This window comes from Micrasema longulum, unplaced genomic scaffold, assembly GCF_059751315.1.
Source record: "Micrasema longulum isolate JH-2025_06_02 unplaced genomic scaffold, ASM5975131v1 h1tg000178l, whole genome shotgun sequence".
NCBI lineage: Eukaryota > Metazoa > Arthropoda > Insecta > Trichoptera > Brachycentridae > Micrasema > Micrasema longulum.
This window is the reverse complement of record NW_028277383.1, coordinates 930,626-951,949: the sequence shown is the minus strand read 5'-3', so window position 1 is coordinate 951,949 and position 21,324 is coordinate 930,626. Positions and strand designations below refer to the sequence as shown.

Here is a 21,324-nt window from a genome sequence, read left to right as displayed (position 1 = left end):
GATAATGTCCTAATATTTGTAGCATATAAATTATTTTAGTCACTCTTTTGTAAAATTTAAATGGGAGCTAGAGTTCTTACTGTCCGTGCGCTCTGTAACAGCAAGACGTGTTGAAATAAAGTTTCTATATATCAAAAAAAATATTTTTTTTTGCATAATGAGGAAGTTCAGTGGTTTTTTAATTTTTTTTATTTGTTAATAGACTGTTAAACTAAGTCAATTTTTTTTTTTTTAATTTTTATATATCGTATTATCGGCGCTACGATTTTTCAAAGTTTTGTATTTCTGAAATAACTCCGCGTGTAACGTCAGAGGTTCATTTCACAATCTGTATTGAATGCCGCAGCGAGACTTATTTTCGGAATCTCTAAGTTCAGTCATATCACTCCACTACTTCGGGAACTACACTGGCTACGTTTTCCACAGAGGGTCGAATACAAACTCTGTTGGCTTATGTATAAGTCACTGCACAACTCGGCTCCGGAATATCTAAGTGAACTATGCATTCCAGATGAACTAGCTGACAGGCGTCTCACGCTTAGATCAGCTACGTCTACGGCGAGAGGAAAAGTTATTATACCTCTACGCAAACAGCGCACTAAATTTGGTGAACGCTCATTTGCGGTCGCAGGCCCTATGGCATGGAATGCTCTCCCAGCAGAGGTGCGAGGCTGTGAAAGTGAAGTGATGTTTCGGAAAAAACTTAAAACCCACTTGTTCTCTAAATCATTTTAATAAATCCGTAGCACGTGACAACAAAATAAATTATTTTAATTAAATTACAAATTTAAAAGCTTCAATTAAATTAACTTAACAATAGAATCACCATGTAAAGCGCCCTTGAGGTATTTTATTACGAAAATGGCGCTGTATAAGTTATCCATAATTAATTAATTAATTAATTAATTAATTAATTATTCTCATTCAGTTCTTCCCATTGGTCCAGAAGCGACAAGCAGACTGGAAATCTTCCATAGCTCTCAGATCATAGGTTGATTCACATGAACCAGTGACGTCATTTAAAGTAGTGCGTTTTTATCAAAATATTTTTTATTATTTTTTCTGTACATTTTCAAGAAACTTTGGCGTACAATTGAATGCTCTAATTTTTACCCCGCGTAAGAAAACATTTTTTGTATCCAATTTCCCGTAGGGCTGAAGTTCCTCATTGGAATCGGGAACTGGATCCCAACCGCCTATGCGCTTTGTAGCTACAAAGCGTGTTGGAATGTCTATTTTAAAGCGCGCTTGAGATGATTTTCAAGAAAATAACGCTATAAAAATTATCCAGAATAATTATGAAATTGCACTGGAAAGGTGCATTAAAAGAGACGGCTAACTTGTTGAGAAGGGAACATATAATTCTGGGCATTTACCGGGCTTGTGACTTGTCGTTAGCTGGTTAAAGTAATCACTTTACAAACTATGACATTTACAATTAAGAAGTTCAGCCCTATGGAAAATTGGATAAAATAAATGTTTTCTTACGCGATGTAAAAATTAGAGTACCGCAAAGTTAGTTAAAAATGTACGAAAAAAAAAATCTTAAAACACACAGTAAAACTCCAACTATCCCAATCGCTTTCAGAATTTAAAAAAAAAAAATTAAGACGGAAACGTGCTGCGATTTACAAAATAACGACTTGGCTGCCCGTAAACGGATGATGACAGTCAAACAGCTTACTTTGACCAAAATGTTCAGCAAGCAATAACTTTCATTTACAGTGCGGTACGTACATACTGTACTAATTGTACATTCATTCAAATGTGTATGTCAAAACTGCAAAAATGTCGCCAAATAGCTGATGCAATTTATTTATTAAAAATTGCTTCTGGTTCAATTGACGTCCTGAATTGCTATCTAAACTTTCTATTAATGTTCTTTAGAAAGTTCTTAGGAATAACCTTCTTCTTCATACTCCTCTTGTCTCATCTAATTAAAGTCAAAATTCATATTTATGGGGAAGTTTCAATAAATTTAATGTAATAAAAAAAGCATTAAACATAGATTTATTTGCGAATAATCATAATGACGTGTGGCGTTTGCTTTCGAAATAATAATGTCTTGTTTTTTTTATTTTTTTTTTCTTTTGGATTTAGATCATTGTTTATTTTTTGTTTGAGAATATATTTTAACCTACTGTGATGCTACTTGTGAAAATCTATAATTGGGTTATTTGTTTTTTTATATACGATAAATGTAGCTGTTGGTTATCCGAAGATTAAATACATACATTTGTAACTACGCTTAACATGTAAAAGTATTGCCTTTCATTTAGTTAATTAAATGCTCATTTTTCATTCTCAATCATTCATTTTCAACATACATACCGTAAGTAATGAATTAAAATAGACCCCTTTTTCGGAAAAAATCTAACTATCTGAATGGGGTCCGGTCCTAATTGATTCGGATAGTTGGAGTTCTACTGTACTTTGAACGACGTCTCTAGTTCGTATGAATCAACCAATAATAAGAGAGTTATAAAAGATTTCCGGTTTACGGTAAGACAGCGGACCAATCAGCAGAACTGACCGATAAGAAGCGGAAGAGAACTTGAGACATCACACGCGGAGTAATTTCAGAAATACAAAACTTTGTACACGGTTTTTCAGGGCCAGACCGTGAAACTTCAGTGGTACATTCCTCATGGTAAGCTTTAAAAAATCCTAATATTTTTTTTCCAAAAAGTCATTTAAAAAAAAAAAAAATGTAATCTCAAAATGTAGTGAATCCCTTATTTCTCGGACAAGCGGTCCGTCCACAAACCCCTAACTCTCTCCTACCCAGCCGCTTTTCTTGTCCGGGTCTGGTGCGTATCGCTTCGTTGGTGAAATACGTTTTTATCGCTTTTTTTTTTGTCGGAGAGTGGTAGGAGTTTGTAGAAGGAATGCTAGTTCGAGAAATTAAAGATTTACTCCATTTTGAGATCATAAAAAAATTAAGTAACTTTTTGGAAAAAATTTATAAGAATGTTTTTTTAAGCTTTTAAAGATTTTACGGAATTATTCCACCTAAGTTTTGTTTTTTCATACTTCACCTTAGACCAATTTATTTTACCAACGATTTTAAGTTCATATAACAAATTCTGGGTTCATTTAAAAAATGGGGTCATTGTGTAAACAAAATCCATATAAACCGTTGGGATAATACTGAATTTTATATTCCTCAATGGTAAATTTTTTAAACACGTATTTGCATGATACGACTATCACCACTGCAAGCCCTTGGTGATTAGTTGAGTTATTTGCCATAATACTGCCCTGCTAAGCCCAAAAGTCGTATCTGGGGTGCTATTCTAAATCTGCTCTACCCCCTAGACGCCTTAGAGGTGATTAATTTGGGGATTCTTTTTGTTTGCATGCGTTTACACTTTGCTTCATATATCCACACTGATGAGTGAACGTCAAATAAATATAAACTCGTGAAATCAAACACGATGATTTTCATTTAGAGCATTATTGCGACCTTAAAATACTTAATTTGGTTGAATTGACCAAACCGTATTCGTTTTTCCCGTTTTTCAAACAGTTTTATACATTACTGTGGCCATTATATGAATCGAAGTGTCGTCGCTCTAAAAAAATAAAAATCCCCAAATTAACCACTCTCTAGGGGATAGAGAAAATTCAGAATACCACCCCTGGTGATTTACTAATTTTATAAGAGCTTTCTGTTTTATGTTTTGCTGGTCTGCTTTTTTATATTTTTTACAGAGAAGCAGAAATGACTTGTTGGCTTAGTAAATATGTGAAGCTTTCGAATATCTATTACAAAACGAAAAATCTTAAGTTACGACTTTGGGGCTTAGCAGGGTAGAATGTGTCACCAATAGACACCATATACCACTGTCAAATATGGGATTGTATGCATTAAGATTTAAAGAATTTATCTTGGAGTAATTCATATAAATATGTTATACTTCTAGCCAGATATTGCTGGTAAGGGGTGTATTACAAGATGTATGAAAGTGGAAGACTTCAGGATTCTGTTTGACAATAGACGCATTTGTGGTGTTCCATCCTACGGTAAAATGGCACGATGATGGCAGTAAGCAGTAAGCATTATGCCGAGCGAAACATTGCAAAACATTTTTTTTATTTATAAATTTATTGTAAAAAAATAATATACATACTTAATAACAGGGAATCTATATAAAACCAATTAATGTAAAATGAAAACGAAGTGTTCTCTGTTTATGATAGTCTCCATCTAACATGGCACAACCTGTTCTTAGATGGAGATTTTCTATCTTTAGAGCATAAGTAGTCCTATACTAATAAAACAACATAAAAAAGAAAAACTAAAACTACTTAATTATAAATGCCTAGCTAATGAAATGTAAGAAATTAAAAATCGTTAAGTATATATATGTGCTAAGAATACATGTTACTTAAACATAAATACTATAGTATAATATATAATAAAACAAATATAAAGCAATGAAATACACAAAAATATAAATAATATGTGTACCAATTATATAAAGTACTACGTTTTTTGATTTACATATATTTTTCAAAAAAATCTCTCGCTTCACTATTTATATGTGCAGCTATTTTTATTTTTTACATTTTGAGTCTTTTATATTTGGCAATAAATCATTACATATTTTTGGAGCAATTACATTGTATTGCTTTTTACCAATTTTGTTTTTGAAGTGCTAATTACGAGTAGAATAATTTGTTCCGAGGATTAGTGTTAATTTTTTTCCACTGTAAGCATTTTTTTCTAATTGTAATATTTGAATCTTCAGGACGGACAACTAGTAACCAACACCCAGAGAAGGGACCTTATTAGGGGAGACAGGATCACGTGGCTTGATGGCACTGAACCCAACTGCAGCAATATAGGAATGTTAATTCAAGAAGTAAGTATTTTACCCTTTCTAACGACTTGGCTGACCGGTTTCGGAGCACGATTGTTTCTTTGGCTACCCTGATAAACTATGTATATTTTTTTTAAATAGTCTTACTCAATTATTTTTTTGACCTGAGATATTTCGAAAGTATTTTAATTTAATATTGCTTGAAACGGTGTGGAAGTGCAACGCCTATATATAAGAAACCACTATCTGTAATATTTAATATATCCTTAAACAGGCACTTTTCCGGAGATATGGCAGACTTCCAAAATTTATCCCGTATTTAAAAAGGGCAATAAAACATGCATTGAAAATTATAGACCTGTGGCAATTTTATCTATACCTACGAAGGTATTTGAGTGGCTAATACACCATTTAATCAATCTCAAAATAGAGCCATTCATAACAAATAAACAGCATGGATTTCGGTCAGGACGCTCAACCACCATAAATTTGATGGTATTTACGAATTTTGTCACTAAATCACTTGACAAAAGTGCACAGGTAGACTGCTCGTACAACGACTTCTCAAAAGCGTTTGATAAAGTAGATCGTCAGCTTTTGCTTCAGAAACTTCATAAGATTGGCTTCGGTGACATTCTTCAGAGATTTTCCTAAGTTATTCCTTAGATCGAAAGCAGTATGTCTCATATGGACTTTATCAATCTGCAGCTTTTCACACCTCGGGAGTGCCACAGGGGTCAAATTTAGGACCAATGTTGTTCACAATATTTTTAATGACATTAGCAATGAAATAAAATCACAAGAGCATCCAAAACAATTTATTTCCGGTATATCATGGATGGAGTAAAGCTTAAACAAGCATCGACGTCCAGGGTGCTGTTTGACGCTAAGTTATCATTTAATCTACGTATAATATATTTTCTTCTGCAGCCTTATTCTTTCCACTGGTGGATAAAGGCCTCTTCCAAACGTCTCCATTCCTTCCTATCACCCACTTTCATCTACCCACGTTTTACCGGCAATAGAGGCAATGTCGTCGACCCATCTTTTCTGTGGCCTTCCAACACTTCTTTTGTTTGACCATGGTCTCCACGTTATTATTCTGGGTGTCCACCTGCCATCATTTTGTCTCGCCAAGTGCCCTGCCCACTGCCATTTCAATTTCGCTGCACGATCCATGATATCCACGACTCCGGTTCGGCGCCTTATTTCTTCATTTCTTATTCTGTCTCTTAGACATACACCAAGCATCTGTCTTTCCATGGATCGTTGCGTGCATTTTAATTTCTGGCTACTTTTTTGTGTTATCACTAAGCAGTAACTCCCTTAAAATGCTTGGATTTGTTCTTAGAAATGCCAAGATTTTTTCAAATATTTAGGTTCTGAAAACATTGTATAATTTCTTGGTAAGAAGTTGCTCGGAGTTTAGTTCCATCATTTGGTCGCCAAATAAAACCACATATTCCTTAATGATAGAGAAGGTGCAGAAAAAAATCTGCGTTATCTGTATCTCAGGGAGTATGGATATTACCCGTGGCTTTTCCCGACTGACTTCTTACTAGGAATGCTGGGCTACCAATCATTGTTGGGGAGAAGGAATATTCATTTGGGTGATCACTTATTTCAACTCATTGGTGGTCGCCTACCGATATTCTGAATAAATTCGGTATATTTCTCCGACAAAGCCTACCACGATGCAGAACCAACCTGCCAATGGTTATGTCGGTAGGTAGAGCAATCGTGTTATTCAATCGTATCGCCTCGGATGTCGATATATTTCATGACAGTGGGATTTCTCTTAAGCTAGGGTTTCCTAGGACAGCGGTGCCCGCATCTTAACGGCCGTAGTGAACGGTGATGCGGTGGACAGCCGTCGTAGTGGTTACTAGAGAGTGGTTTTATTTTTTAACAGTGTTATCAACACCATTTTTATAGAAAACCACTCTCTAGTCACCGTTACGACGGCTGTCAACCGCATTAATGTTCACTACGGCCGTTAAAATACGGGCACCGCTGTCCTAGGAAACCCGAGCTTTAGGAAGGCAATTTCCAAATTGTAATGTGTATGTCCATATAACATGACTTTTTTCTTTTTTGTATTTAATAAATCTGATGTGTATATTTTGTAATGTGTTGAGAATGAATCGGATACTCTGCAATGTTCTCAATGTAACTAAAAAATAAAGAAATTAAAATAAATGTATGTAGTTTCAAAAATCACGTTGCATAATGAACAAAAAATAAATTTGAAAAAAATATTATCTTATTCGATTAGTATTATATTAACTTTCAGTGACATTTATTTCAAATATTGTGCGTAAAAATTCAGCAAAATAAAATGTCTACCCTAAGGATTACTTTGACATTTATCTTTACAAGTTTTGACCTATTCTTTTCTTTCTCAGGTTGACAATATCATCTTTAGAGCGAGTAGAATGATCGACAATGGGAAAATAGGAGCTCACGCCATTAACGGTCGAACGAAAGTAAGTCAACATATTATTTTATTAAAATCACCCATGAAATTGATATGAAAACAGTTAGCAATAAATAAACCATCATTTTTTATTCACAGGAAAAATATCCAAAAGCAATTCATGGAAACGTTAATGGAAAAATGTATAAAATACTTAAATATATTATGTATTTCTATATTTTCCCAACTACCTAGTATGTTTTTTTATAATGTCAAAAAATCTAATTAAATTGAAATCAATATTCTTTATTGGCACTTTATTATAATATTTAATAATATATAATATGTTTTCCAGCTTTTATTGTGCTACAATTAGTTATTTTAATTATTTCTAAATTTACAAGTATTTTCTGTGCACATGTCGAAAAAACGAACCACGTTTTTAAAAAAAACCGCACATTAAAATTGAACGCTCCCTCTTATTTAAAAAATATTTTTTACTGCAGCTACTAAGAGGAAACGCGCTCTGGCTTTTTTCATACAAGCGTATTTTCGTATTTTCTCCCTGGGTGATGGCACTGGGGGAGTGATTTTTTTACATTGGCGGTTTTACCTTATCGTTTTACTTTTTTGATCAATTGTTTTTTATGGGAGCTATATAGGACCTTCTAAAAACTCATAAAGGCCCTCAGTTTTATCTGCCGTCTTCAGACGTTCTAAACAAATATGACAGATTTTTTTTGAAAAACAAAAAAGGTACCGACACAGAAAATTTCATTTTCATACTCTTTCTTTAAATACATATAGGTTCTGTTTTGGGGTGCGGAAATCAGGAATACAAGACGTCGATTTTGGGTAGGCATAATCAGTCCGGCGTGCATTTGTTTTTTCGCACAGTGTCGGGGAGACGTCTGCGACGGAGTGGCGGAAAATCTATGCTAAAATACATCAACTTTTTCTGGCACCTCATATTCTCGTAAGGTTGTAAGTCTGATAAAAATTAAAAATCGTGCCATTAAAAAAAGAAAGTAAAGCAAATTAAAACAATTATTTTCAAAGCTATTACTGTTGAAAAAATGTGTATGTACCTTGGTCTTCCTACTAAAGCTCATGTCACACGTTTTGTTTAAATCAACACGGTACAACAAAATAAGGGTGGATTGAAATTTACTATATTCTTTTTATTTTTTGAAATTCAGCGGCTATTCTCAGGTAAAAAAATATGCAAAAGGAAATCGAGACAAGATTAGTCGGCCGCATGGTGCAATCGATATTGCGTTTGCATGACATTAACCCTTATACTGCTAAACAACGATATATCGTTGTTGTTAATCCCTATCATAAAGTTCCAACTAGACTGATGCTGACGTCATAATCCCCAAAAGGGTAAATGAATTCGGGAACTGCTTGTTGCACTTAACCGTCAGTGGTATAAAACATTTTCAAAACATACAAATTACTTATTCGACGGGTTATCATTTAGTTTCGTACCTATTTCAGCCCCACGGAAAATTTAACACAAAAAAATGTTTTCTTACGCGCGGCTAAAATTTGAGCATTAAATTGTACAGCAAAGTTTCTTGAAATGAATAAAAAATATTTAAATAAAAACGAACTACTTTGAATGACGTCACTTGTTCATATGAATCAACCAATGATAAGAGGATTGTGGAAGATTTTCGGTTTGCTAATCGTCAATGGACCAATTAACAGAACTAACCGAGAAGAAGCGGAAGAGAACTTGCGACGTCACACGCGGGTTAATGTCAGAAATACAAAAATTTAAACGATCGTAGCGCTGATAATACGATACTTAAAAATTAAAAAAGCTTTGTCTAATAACAATTTTTTTTTAAACCACCAAACATCCTCATTATAAATTTACTTATGATGTTTAAATTCGCAGTGCTTTTAAGAGAAGAGAAACGACCAAACACAGGAAACTTCTAGCTAGTCGGGACCTGAAACAGTGAACTTTTTTACATTGCAAAAACAGTCAAATGAAAAATAAATTAATGTTAATAGTTAGTTTTTTAATCACTTATATGATATTTGAAGAAAATAATTGCATTCGGTGTTTTTCCCGCGATTAAACCTGATCCAATAATTAAGAAAATATTGATGTACTTCCGTAATGAATAACTAATTAAATACTTTACTTTTAATATAATAACTCTTATCTAGTGAGGTCCCTATATCACCGGAAAATCCCAGAATTAAGAATATAAACAAATAATTAAAGAGCCATAAAACATAAAAATAATTCACCATGGAACCTAATGATTGCCAATTAGGACGTTCAGCTCGATATTGATCCAAAAATACTTTAGAAAAAGCTTCTTCGATTTCGTGCTCTTCGTAAGAGTCATATTATAAATTATTATCACTATCACTTAAAAAATGATCGTTATTGTCTAATTCACTTTCGGAATAGGTTTAGCTGCTAAGCTTCCGAGTTTCTCGGTGAGGTATTATTATTTCTATATCACTTTTAATATCCGTTATCATTTTGAATGATATACTTTGTATATTTATTCACAATAAAAAGGACCCTTTGCAGAGTTAACTTGTCAGTTAGAGTAACAAAGTAAGATTAAAAATATATTTAAATGTAAAAAATATGTAATTTACCTAAGCTGTTTGTAATTTCGGCAACTGTTGTCTATCTCGCTCAATCCATTATGCGTGAACTAGCTATTAGTGAAACGGAATATTTTTCTTAGAAGAGATATCAATTTGTGAGACAGTTGTACAAAAACATTATTTTTTAAAATTAAAATTATATTATAACATCTACCAAGAAATAATATTACTTCTTAGTACATTTACCGGTTACTTTTAAGTTTCAATCTAAATAACTCCCTACAAACATTTGAAACATACAAACAATTCAAACATACTCAAAATATTGTTGATTAAAATAACTTGCATAAAAAATTTAAAGTATTTTTAGGCATTACCTAGGTGAAATAATTTATCCAGGTGAAACTCACCGACATCAATGAAGGTTTCAGCTCTTTTAGTTTGCAAAAGTCAACAGATAGAAGAATTGAGGTAATGTAAAAATAGTCATGAATGTGGATGTGTAAACATACAGCTAAAATAGTGAATATTTTGTAGTGTGTAAAGTGGTCATTTAAACCGGCCAATGACAGATCATAAGTCCTTTAAATGCCTAGACTTCCATATTCCCTTGGCAAAAATGTTTTCCCTCTCTGTTGAAACTAATTTCAAGATATATTTTACACAATTTTTGTTTAGCATGCATTGATGGAAGTGGTAGGTTTGATAATATATAACAGAGCACTTTGCCCCGCAATCAGCAAAAAACTATCATTATTATTTCGTTTCAATAATAACTATTCAAACAATGCGCCTTGAGATTGCTGTACGAGATCAGTTTTGTTTGTTTTTATTTTCAATCTTAATTAAAAGGGTTTACAACCGCTGTACGAAAATTGTCTATTTGCGGCACGAATTGTCTATCTTGCTCACTCCACTGGGCTTGAATTAGATATTTATGAAATGGAAGATTTTTCTTGGAATTGCTATGAATTTTTAAAACAGTAGTGTGTTTGGAAAACAACGTATTCGATAAAATATTTTTAAAATGTATTAATAATAAGATTTCTGATTAGATTCTTGAAAAACTGCGTAGCAGCGTAAGGGTTAAATAAATAAAAATAATAAAAAATAATTCTGTTAAAAAAAAAAGAAATATCAAGTCGTGCCGTGTGGATTATTTACCAAAAATTAAAATGTATGTTATGTTTTATTGCAAATATTAAAAAAGAATTAAAATAAAATATTTTGGGCATAAATGTCTACTAATTTTCAATTCATATACGCGATCGTGTCAAATTTGTTTTCCTCTTATACTTCGCTATGACCATTGACATATTTATACATAGACATGCCCTGAGCCCTTTAAAATTATGACACGTAACTCATGCCCAAACGCTCAGTCATGCTCAACGCGTATTTAGTCGTTCTTCGACCGCCAGCTAGGCGCGACGTTTAGAATCGAAACAAAAATGCCTACTTGCGTAACTTTTCATTGGTAAATATTTGTACATGAGTGATTAACAAAGCTTAAAGAAATTAATTAATTAATCAAAAATAAATGTTATTTTTTGTAAACGTCCAACTACGCCTAGCGGCGCTATTGCGATGCTCTTCTTAGTTACAGTGATGCACTGATAGGAATATGTTTTTAAAATATGATAAAATCCAGTGACTTGGTCGAAGTTATAAGGAATTTGGGGAAAGAACCTGATTGGGATCCGCCAAAAACAAATGTCAATTGTTTACGTTAAAATACAAACTTTTTTATGTATTAAAAATGAGTATCGTTGAATATTTGGTAGCCCAGGGTTGGTATTCCAAACGCTCTCGAGGCCGTATTATCTCGCGTATTTACATACAAAATACACGAGAAAAACTGTTTTCTCGTGCCACGAGAGTGGTTCAGAATAGCACTCCTGGTATAAATTAACAGTACTTAGTAACTATGGGTAAGTTTTCGTGTCCACTACTTTTAAAATATATTACTCTAGGACTATAGGACATGACTATGTATCATATTATGCCAATGGCCATGACCTATCGTAACTTGGCTCGTGAGGTCACGCAGTGGGTACGTCAGTAGTTGTACCACTTCAATAGTCAATATTCAGTTAGTAGTCAGTAGTCGGTACCAAATACAAAGATGTGAATACTTGTGCTAACTTACTGAATTAGCTTGAAACTCACCCATTAATTCAAATTGACAAGATGAGAGATACTAAATTTATTCGTGCATAGTGTGCTGTGATACAACAGTCTCCGGCCGAAAGTTTTGTCTATAAAAATGGCTTTATTATTATGTAAATTTTACTTTCGCACCGCGTGGTAAAATTGATCCATTAAATTAGGTCTGGAAATGTCAAAACATTTAATGAAATCGCAGAACAGCCTACAGCGACCTTGTTACGTGTCCGATTATATTGCGTTTGTTATATTTCGATGCGAATTGTGAATGCGAATGCACTTTTGCGATCGTTATCTTTCCTCTCCGCCTCTCCCCCCTCGCCCAGTTGGTAAAGTTCTCGTGTCTACGTGACTAGAAGCATGCCCCAAAACTCATTGGAAGGACACACAATAATATGTGTGTTGCGGCTTCGTTCTAGAAAGAGATAGCGAGCAAACAAAGCGAACGCGTAAATCACCAACTATGCCGTGGTACTATCTTGCCTCGCACGCGGCGAGGGAAATCCCAACGCTGACGAGGGAGACGAAGCTCGCCGGGCCTAGTAATAGCGACTGTTTACGCGGCAAACTACAGAAGGTCGAGCATGCGTAAAGCAGATGGATGATCCGATCCCGATGTAGAACGTGGTATCAGGTAGTAGAGACATGAGACATGACTTGCCGGAAAATGGCAGCTGGTATTTCTCGTGAAATGGCCATAAATCCATGTATTGTTGTGTTTACATTCCGCATTTAGCAGAGCACACCTGCTAAAAGCTTTTCCACTTATTTATGTAGTTGGTTCATTGTCTCGTGCATTTCACATTTTGCTGATATTCCAGGAATTTCAATAATTCTATTACCTGTCTTTTGTCCCTGTTACAACACTGAGTTCAATACGAGTTTTATGTCCCGTTCAGAAAACTTAATAATAATATGTCCTTAAAGCTTACACAACTGAAAGAACTCCCTACACACACCCGGAAACCGGTTTAAAGACCGTGCGTCTTCTTGTCGGTTTCCCTCATACTAAAAAAAATGTTAATAATCGTTACTCAATGTTACTCTTTGAAAATTAAAATGTCATAAACCCTGATTTTAATTGAATTTAAATCTACTGTTCTCGTTGCCCCTGTCACGGTGTGTTATGGGCCGATATTATGTATATTATATAATATGTAAATCTGAAACAATCATACTCTTTTATGACATGACATAAAACCCATAGCTTCTAGCGCATTCCATTGTTTCAAGTTTTACGTTCGACACAATGATTTAAAATAGTTCAAATATTTACTATTATTTTCTCTGACTAAAGTTTTGCAAACGCAGTGTTATACAATCAGCATTCTACTTAAGTGATTTTGCTATCGTTATTCTACCAAATCCCTATCTTATCTCTTTAGATAAACTATTTGTGCCAACCATTTATTTTTGCCGAGCAAAACATTCCATTCTGTTATCAGTCAACAGTTAACCTCATTATTGCATCCACTCAAAACACAAAAGATAGTAATTAGTAAAGGTACACAATAATCAATCCAGCTTCAAATAAATACATCGCTGTTTTTGCGAGAATATAGCAAATTTTTATAAAAAAGGAGGGCAGTAAACCTAGTTCCTTCTGCCATTAAAATTGCTCGAGAGAAATGTGGAATGCTTTTAGTGACGTTAAAATTTCACAACATCTAACGCAGAAGCTATTATAAAAATTGGGTAAGGTATCCAAAATAAAACACTCTTGTTAGATTTGATTCTTATTTAAATATGGAATTCTACCAATTATCCGTATACACATAAATAAAGAAGCTTTATAGTATGTAGTAAGCCAGCCACCCAGTGTTTATCCAACAATTCAATAGTTAAGTAGCTGTTGACTCGCTATCAAGTATCACGATCGAAGTTGTCTATGCTGAGATTGCAGAGTGTGGAGTGAGTGCGGAGTTTTGGCACTTGGCACGAGACACGCGTTGTTTTGCAATGCAAAAAAATGTGTCGAAGCTTTATTACCGTATAGTAAAAATACTTAAAAAAAAAAAAAAACAGAAATTCATATGTAACAATTATTTTTCTTATTTACCAAATAAATTGTTTTTTCACTTTGTTCATTTGTAGAATATGAAATTGTTAAAGGCTGTCCAAACCAGATAGGATCCCGGTCCAATCCAAATAACTAAATAGATTGGAGTGCTGCAGAACTTTTTGAAGAAAAAAATTAAATACCTGGTTGTCACTGTTGCAATATGATCAATTTTATTTGTTCTTCATTATTTTTTTTTTACAATTCTGTCAATATCTACATGAATATTAGTTGTCAGACGCAGTTCTTGTGTACAGTAAAGACCTATATTCAGATTTTATAAAATTCATAGTTGAATACGCACTTTCACAAAGGCGGGTACTGCCCATCATCGATCACGTTTTCACATTTCTATCAATATCAACATGAATATTAGTTGTCAGACGCAGTGCTCGTGTAAGTGACTTATCTGACAGTGAAGACCTATATTCATATTTAAAAAAATCATAGTTGAATACGCACTTTCACAAAGACGGGTACTGCCCATCATCGACCACGTTTTTAAGATGAGATTCGTTAGTTTGAAGAAACGCTCGCCAAGGAGCTTAAAAAATTCCATCCTAGATTATGTAAAAGGGGTCTGATTGTAGATCACGTAATTCCGATTGGTAATCAATCTTTGCGCTTTCAATTGCAATGATTAATGGATGGATGAAAATAGATATATCGCTCTCTAATTTTTAAAATCTGGAAAACGCTGCTCAAATTCAATTACCCCGTCGATGTAATTCAAGTGGTCAAAAAGTTCCATCCTTCAAAATTTTCTTTCTATGTTATGTTCTTTGCAACTCGTAAATTTTCGTATTTGCTGTAGATCAAAAACACGTCGTGGGCCGCACAAATATAAGCCGCGGGCCGTGCTTTGGACAGCCTCGAAATAGATAACCGTATTATTCTAAATAAAACAGCTGTTCAATAGATTCATTTCAAAATATTGGGCCAGTCATATTTATTAACATTTTTAACTGGGGTGAAGAATCCTTCTGATGATGAAGGGAATATGAAAGTTGAACATTTGCAAGAAGTTTTCTTCAACTGCCTGTAAAAGAAAATCTAATCCTCTGTACGAAAATATGTATATTTGTATGAAAATTTAAAGTATTTTGTCCGTAACCTTCATTAAACATGTTTAATTTTTCTAAGTTCGCTTTATAGACAATAAATTGAAGATAACTCTGTCAACTTCGTATTGTAATCGGGGCTCAGTGCCTTTTTTCTTGTATTGTACGCAGCATTTGTCTTGGTTTTTTATAATCAGTAATAAATTGCGGTGCTTTCCTACTTATATATATATATATATATATAAATATAATACGCAGACAAGCTTAACTGAGTTGCACGGCTTAAACCCGCGCTGTGCCAGCGGGTGTCCTGCAAGACATTCGTCCCTTTAATGGTGTCGATTTAAGTTATTACGGCAAAACTACATGAATCATTTGACAGCTCATTATTATTCATATTTCTCACCCTGAGGGTATTCAGCGGTATTTCAACTTATTTCGTTTAGAAAACTAGTCGATAACAGGCCTAATGGATCATAATTAATAAATAATCAACTCGAAAGTCTCTGTCTCTTCTTGGAAATGTGTATGACGTTAATGACTTGTATACTTATAGAAATTACCCAGAAATGCAACACTATGTTTGTACGTGATCAAACAGAAACTATCGTCATATTTGATATTACCCACTTCAGCTTGTGTATTACGCCATCTTCGTGTTTCGTTCTGGGAACTCACTAACCTCCGAATGGAAATTATTGGAAGGTAAAATATTTACTAACGCTTATCAATATAAGTAAGTAAACTTGTATATTTCGTGCAAAAAAAAACAATCAATGAAATTTTGTCGGTAAGATTAATACTATGTAACTGAAGAAAGCAATTAAAACTTTTGTAATTTTGAGATAAAAAAACACTATACCTACCGACAAAATCGGTAAATTTCTTACCTTTCCATTGTAATACGGGCCCCGGGCTCCGATTACAATGGAAAGGTAACAGGAGTTATCTTCAATTGTCAATAAAACAAAATCTGATATACTGCCGTGCGATCACTAAACCGCCGCAACTAGAAAAATCCACTTTCGAGAAAAACGCAAGAAACCTTTTAAACGAGTAAATCCCAATAATATTGTTAAAAACTTACATTTTTTGAGGAAAACACTTGTCATATAACGCGTTAAAAAAATAAAATAAAGTTTTTAAAATTCACATCAGTTACTGGAGACAAAAAGTTGCCCAAAATAAGTCGAAATGCAGTATTCAAACTTGATATTGCAAAAAAAAGTTACTTTTAGCTGCCTTAAATGCAGTATTTCATAAGGGTTACTGCGTTTTAGTTGATTTTCGGAGAAAACAGACAGCAGAGGCTTCTTTTGAGCAGTTTGAATTAAAACACACATTTTTAAAAACATAATTTGTTTATCAAATTAAAATGTGAAAATTAAAAAAATAACACTGCGTTTTTTTTTACAAATAAAAATATTCATAATTAAGCTAAAAATGTTTTTTTTAATAACCAGATTTTAGTTAGAACTTTAATAATTTACGGGCAAAACTTGATGTTACTGCATGGGTAGGTATTTAATTTACAACATTTTGGCCACTGAAACCATAAATAGGACATAAGCGTCCGGCCAAATTCCAAGGTGGGAGTGAAGGATGACCAAGCGAGAGCTTCACCTGAAACCATAAATAGGATATTAGCGTCCAGCCAAATTCCACGTGGCATGTGAAAAGACGTTGACTCGAACTAAACTAACACGACTTGATATGATGTTTTAAACTAAAACACGAATTGATCGTACAATGTTTGATTTAAAAACAATATAACAACTAAGTCTAATACCCGTATGCAGAGACAAAACTTAAGGTGAGGAAAGTACATTCTAATTTCAAATGCAGAGAATAACCCGAAGGTGAAGACAATAGAATGTACTTTCCTCACCTTAAGGTTTGTCTGTGCATACGGGTATAAGTCATTAATGACTAATTAACGATTTAATCTCATTAAACTAAGTGTAATAATTTATTCAAAATCCATTCAACACCAACAATCAACGTTTGATCGGTCAAATGTTACTTAGTGTGTCACCAGCCGAAGGGTATTTTCACGCCACAGGAAAAATCCACCCTGCCCAATAAAAAACAGGGCTGATTGACTTTTATCGCATAATAATATATTTTTTAAATGATTTTATTATTGATTAATTGGCAGGTAAACGCACTAACCAGTACACCATGAGTCCGACTAATCCCCACTCGATTTCTTTTTGCAAAATTTTCACCCGCGGGTAGAAATTAAAGAAGTAAAATGAAAAAAGAAAACAATAAATAAGTATCCACCCACCCTAATTTTTCCGGGTCCAGGTGGATTGGCACGATGCGTGTGAAATGGGCCAATGACAGGTCATGAAACTACGTAAATACGCTTCCGTATTCCTTGATCATCATATATAATTCCTCTGTACGTGTGATGTCACCGTACTCCTCCTAAACGGCTTAAAAGATTTACGTGCGGTTTTCAGAGAAATATAGATCTTTGCGCTGTGCGTGTTCGTAGGTATAAAAATCTTCAATCGAATGTGTAAAAAAGAAGTTAGGAGCATCAATGTTTTATTCATCGATCTACCAGGGTTGCATTCGAAGAGAATGCATTTGCAAAAAAATGGAAAGATATTGATTTTGTGTATAAAAAAGTTTGTTTATAAATGTTTACAAACATTTGTTTTCTGTGGATCTCAATCAGATTCTTTCCTCAAATTCCTTCTACCCATTTATTTATTTTTATTGGATTTTTGGTAATACTAAAATAATATTAAATTCAAAACATTCATATAAATCGTATTCCTATATAAGTACACCCCTATATGTTGGTGAGAAGACCGGAGTTTGACGTTTGCAAAAAGAATGCCACATTTCAAAAAATATTTATTTTATGTTTTGGAATTCAACCATAAACAAGTACCTCGGTACCTACTCAAATTCAATGTTATTTGAATATTACCAATTTTTAGTTTTGGAATTTCATCACAAACAAGTACCTAGGTACCTACTTATCATTGAAATGTCTTTTTCCAAGCTAATAAATAGCAGGTAAGCCAACGTACGGGCAGGACAACGTCTGTCAGGTCCGCTAGTATATATATATATATATGTACAGTATTCTAAACCAAGTAAAAAACATAGGCTCACTAATCAATTTAGAATTAAAAATACATCAAGAGAAATCTAAGGTCATCACCCCGAGGCTATTTTTGTCTACGTGTTTCTGAATTCCTAGGCAGCTTAGTGGCGAAAATATGATGTGATCGGTGATTACTGAACACTTAAACTGTAATTCGCACATTCAAACCCATATAAAATTAGAAAATTTACAGGTTCATCCTCAGAGTACGAATCATTATGACGAAATATTATACTTAATATAATTAACTGTATTATATAACACGCTACTCATTACAACAAATATCAATTAAACAATAACAATGAAATGTGATAATTTTATGGCGCCGCGCCATTTTCGGGAGTAAGGTACTTCAAGGGCGCTGTACATTATACGCAATTAAAAAATAGAGTATCTATTGGTTGAATCTTAATTACTATTACAGACTAATTTTACAAATCTTGTACCACATGATTTTACATCTAAACAGTAGCACTTTTCGAGTCAACGATTTCGCAAATAAATATTTCTTTTGATTTTTTCCTGAAAAGCGATTTCGTGCTTCTGGAGTTAGGGCGTTCCAGGCCAAAGGCCCGGCTATTGTAAAAGCCCTATCGCCAAATTTGTTATGAACTTTCTTTTTTTGCACCAAACCAGACCGAGAGGTCAATTACAAAGTGCTAAGAAACACCATGGCTTAAAAACGTATATTTTGACATGTGAAATTAAATTTTGAACACTGCACGCGGTACTACTTAGGACAGGTTTCCCCAGTAAGGACTCTTAAATAAAGTATGTAGTAAAATAAATTTTATTTAATAAATCAATAAAAAATAACAACAGCAACTGATGATGGGTACTGTAAATGTCTAGACTTCCACATACTCTTCTCAAAAATGTTTTCCCTCATTTAAAATTAATTTCAATCTTAATTCAACCATGTCTACAAACATTTGGACATACTTAAAATATTGTTAATATATTTATCTGCTGAGGTTGTATTTTATCATTATTTTTATCTTGAATGTGTTATTTTCAATAAATAAGAATAAAGATACATATATTTAAAAAATCTTATTTTAAAAATATTAACATCATGGAATTCCATTGCATATCAATGTACGTGTATTTAAAATGTAGATAATATAATTTATTTGTGTAAACATGACCTATGATAAAAATATAATCTAATCATCCATCTTTAACTAACGATAATATGGTTATATATTGATTTAACAATTACTCATCATGAAACAACGCATAATATACTAAAATTCCTTAAATTCGTATGTAAATAGCACAAGTTTACGTACTTACATACTAACTATCTCAATTTCTGATGTCCAAATTGCTTGGTCTAGAACGAACATCTGCGTTAATAAAACACTATTATTAATAATAATGTACAAAACATTATCATAGATATCTCCATAGATGTGCAGATTTTTTGAGTAGGAAATATTTATTTACATGGCTCTATGTAATATTCCATTCCTCGACATACCACATCATTATTCAGCAATTCGTTTTCTGTTCAAGGGGCCAAACTTTGGAATGAGCTACCTCTTCATATAATAATTGATATTCTGAGGTTTTAATGTTGATAAAATTAAATAAAAATATTCTGATTGAATTACACTTTAAAAAATAACATTGAAATGGTTAGTGAAAAAAAATATTTTAAAATAACATTTAAAACCCCATACGAAAACTCCACAAAAATACAAGTAATGCATTTCCAACAAATCTTGTGATAAAATCAGCAATGTGATAAAAATAAAATCAAATGCCAAATAATGAAATTTTCCCACAAGTCGTCTTACGTTATAGATTTTTAGGTATTTAACTATATGAATCTAGTTTTGTAACAATTTGTATCAAACCTGACGTTTTTTACATTCGCGACCCGACGATATCGCCAAGTTTCATATTTTTTAACAATCTCTTGCAAAAATGTAGTGGGTAAAGTTATGCAATCATAAACAGCTGTTTCGGATCGCATAATAGACTTAATGATTTGTCACTACCGTAAATCTCTAATTTACGAGTTTTACCTGACAATGATAAATATACATATCATATTCTAAGGTGTTGCTACACGTGGATAGGCACGTAGCTCTTGTAGGTAGGTACTAGGTAGTCGGGTGGGCTACAACCTACGAGACTACCTTAGCACCATGGCCCTTTAAGGAGGGCCCACGCGAGAGACGGCACGCACACTGTACCTTCCTCCAGTGGTAATACCGAGAGCCATATTGACCCAGGACTGAGACAGTGTGGTGCCAGTCGTGAATAACTACGTGTCCGCGAGACCGTCTTCGATATAGTACAAAGTATCCGATTTCGTAACCCTTAATTTTGTTAGGCTATTACCAAATCGTTTATTAATCATGTCTTACTCGTATACATAAATGTTTTTATTTAATCATTGCGAGTCCCGAGTTGTACTTTGAATACTGTAGTGATAGAAAACCACAGATTCAGCACAGTAGTTTGTTTTGAGGATTATTGTAGCTGTTTACTCTATAGTCCTTAAAATGTAACATGATTAGAATGACAGTTGTCAGAAAAAGTGACGACATAACTTTGTAGTAACGTCAACGGAGTTATTTATATTGACACACGAAAAATCATTTGTATCTGGCGTGTTAATTTATTTTTTTATTACAATGCTCGAAACATAAATCAACAGTAATATATAAAATCAGCTCTAAAACTAAAAAAAAAACTAAAATAAACCTAATTATTAACGACGTTCTTACAAGGTTACATCATTTTGCAAAAACGTTAGAGATGGGACAAATTGGTCGAATAAAAAAAATATTCGTTTGATGTTGTTCATGAAAAAGTATAAATGTCTCATTTTTTGGTCTCAATTATGTTAAACACACTATAGTAGACTTGTTTTTTCGTTTTTTATATCAATTTTCGGAAACAGAGTTTCATGATTGCATGAAATAACTGATAAAATCGATTTAATCAGTAATCAGTAATTTCCTATCACTAATGAAATTAGTTTGACAACTGTCATTCTAATCAAGCTATATTTTAAAGACTATAGGAGAAACTATCGTGGAATGGCTCTCCCAGGATATATGGGTATGTAA

General features: G+C 33.4%; 1 protein-coding gene across 1 annotated transcript in view; it reads left to right on the top strand.

Annotated features, from left to right (window-relative positions):
• Hph (HIF prolyl hydroxylase) overlaps window positions 1-21,324 on the top strand; it is a 46,461-nt gene that overhangs the window by 4,483 nt on the left and 20,654 nt on the right. Inside the window, exons 2-3 of the mRNA XM_088242977.1 lie at window positions 4,755-4,868; window positions 7,232-7,312. Of these exons, the coding sequence (XP_088099103.1) occupies window positions 4,755-4,868; window positions 7,232-7,312 (195 nt within the window). The remainder of the gene's footprint in view (window positions 1-4,754; window positions 4,869-7,231; window positions 7,313-21,324) is intronic.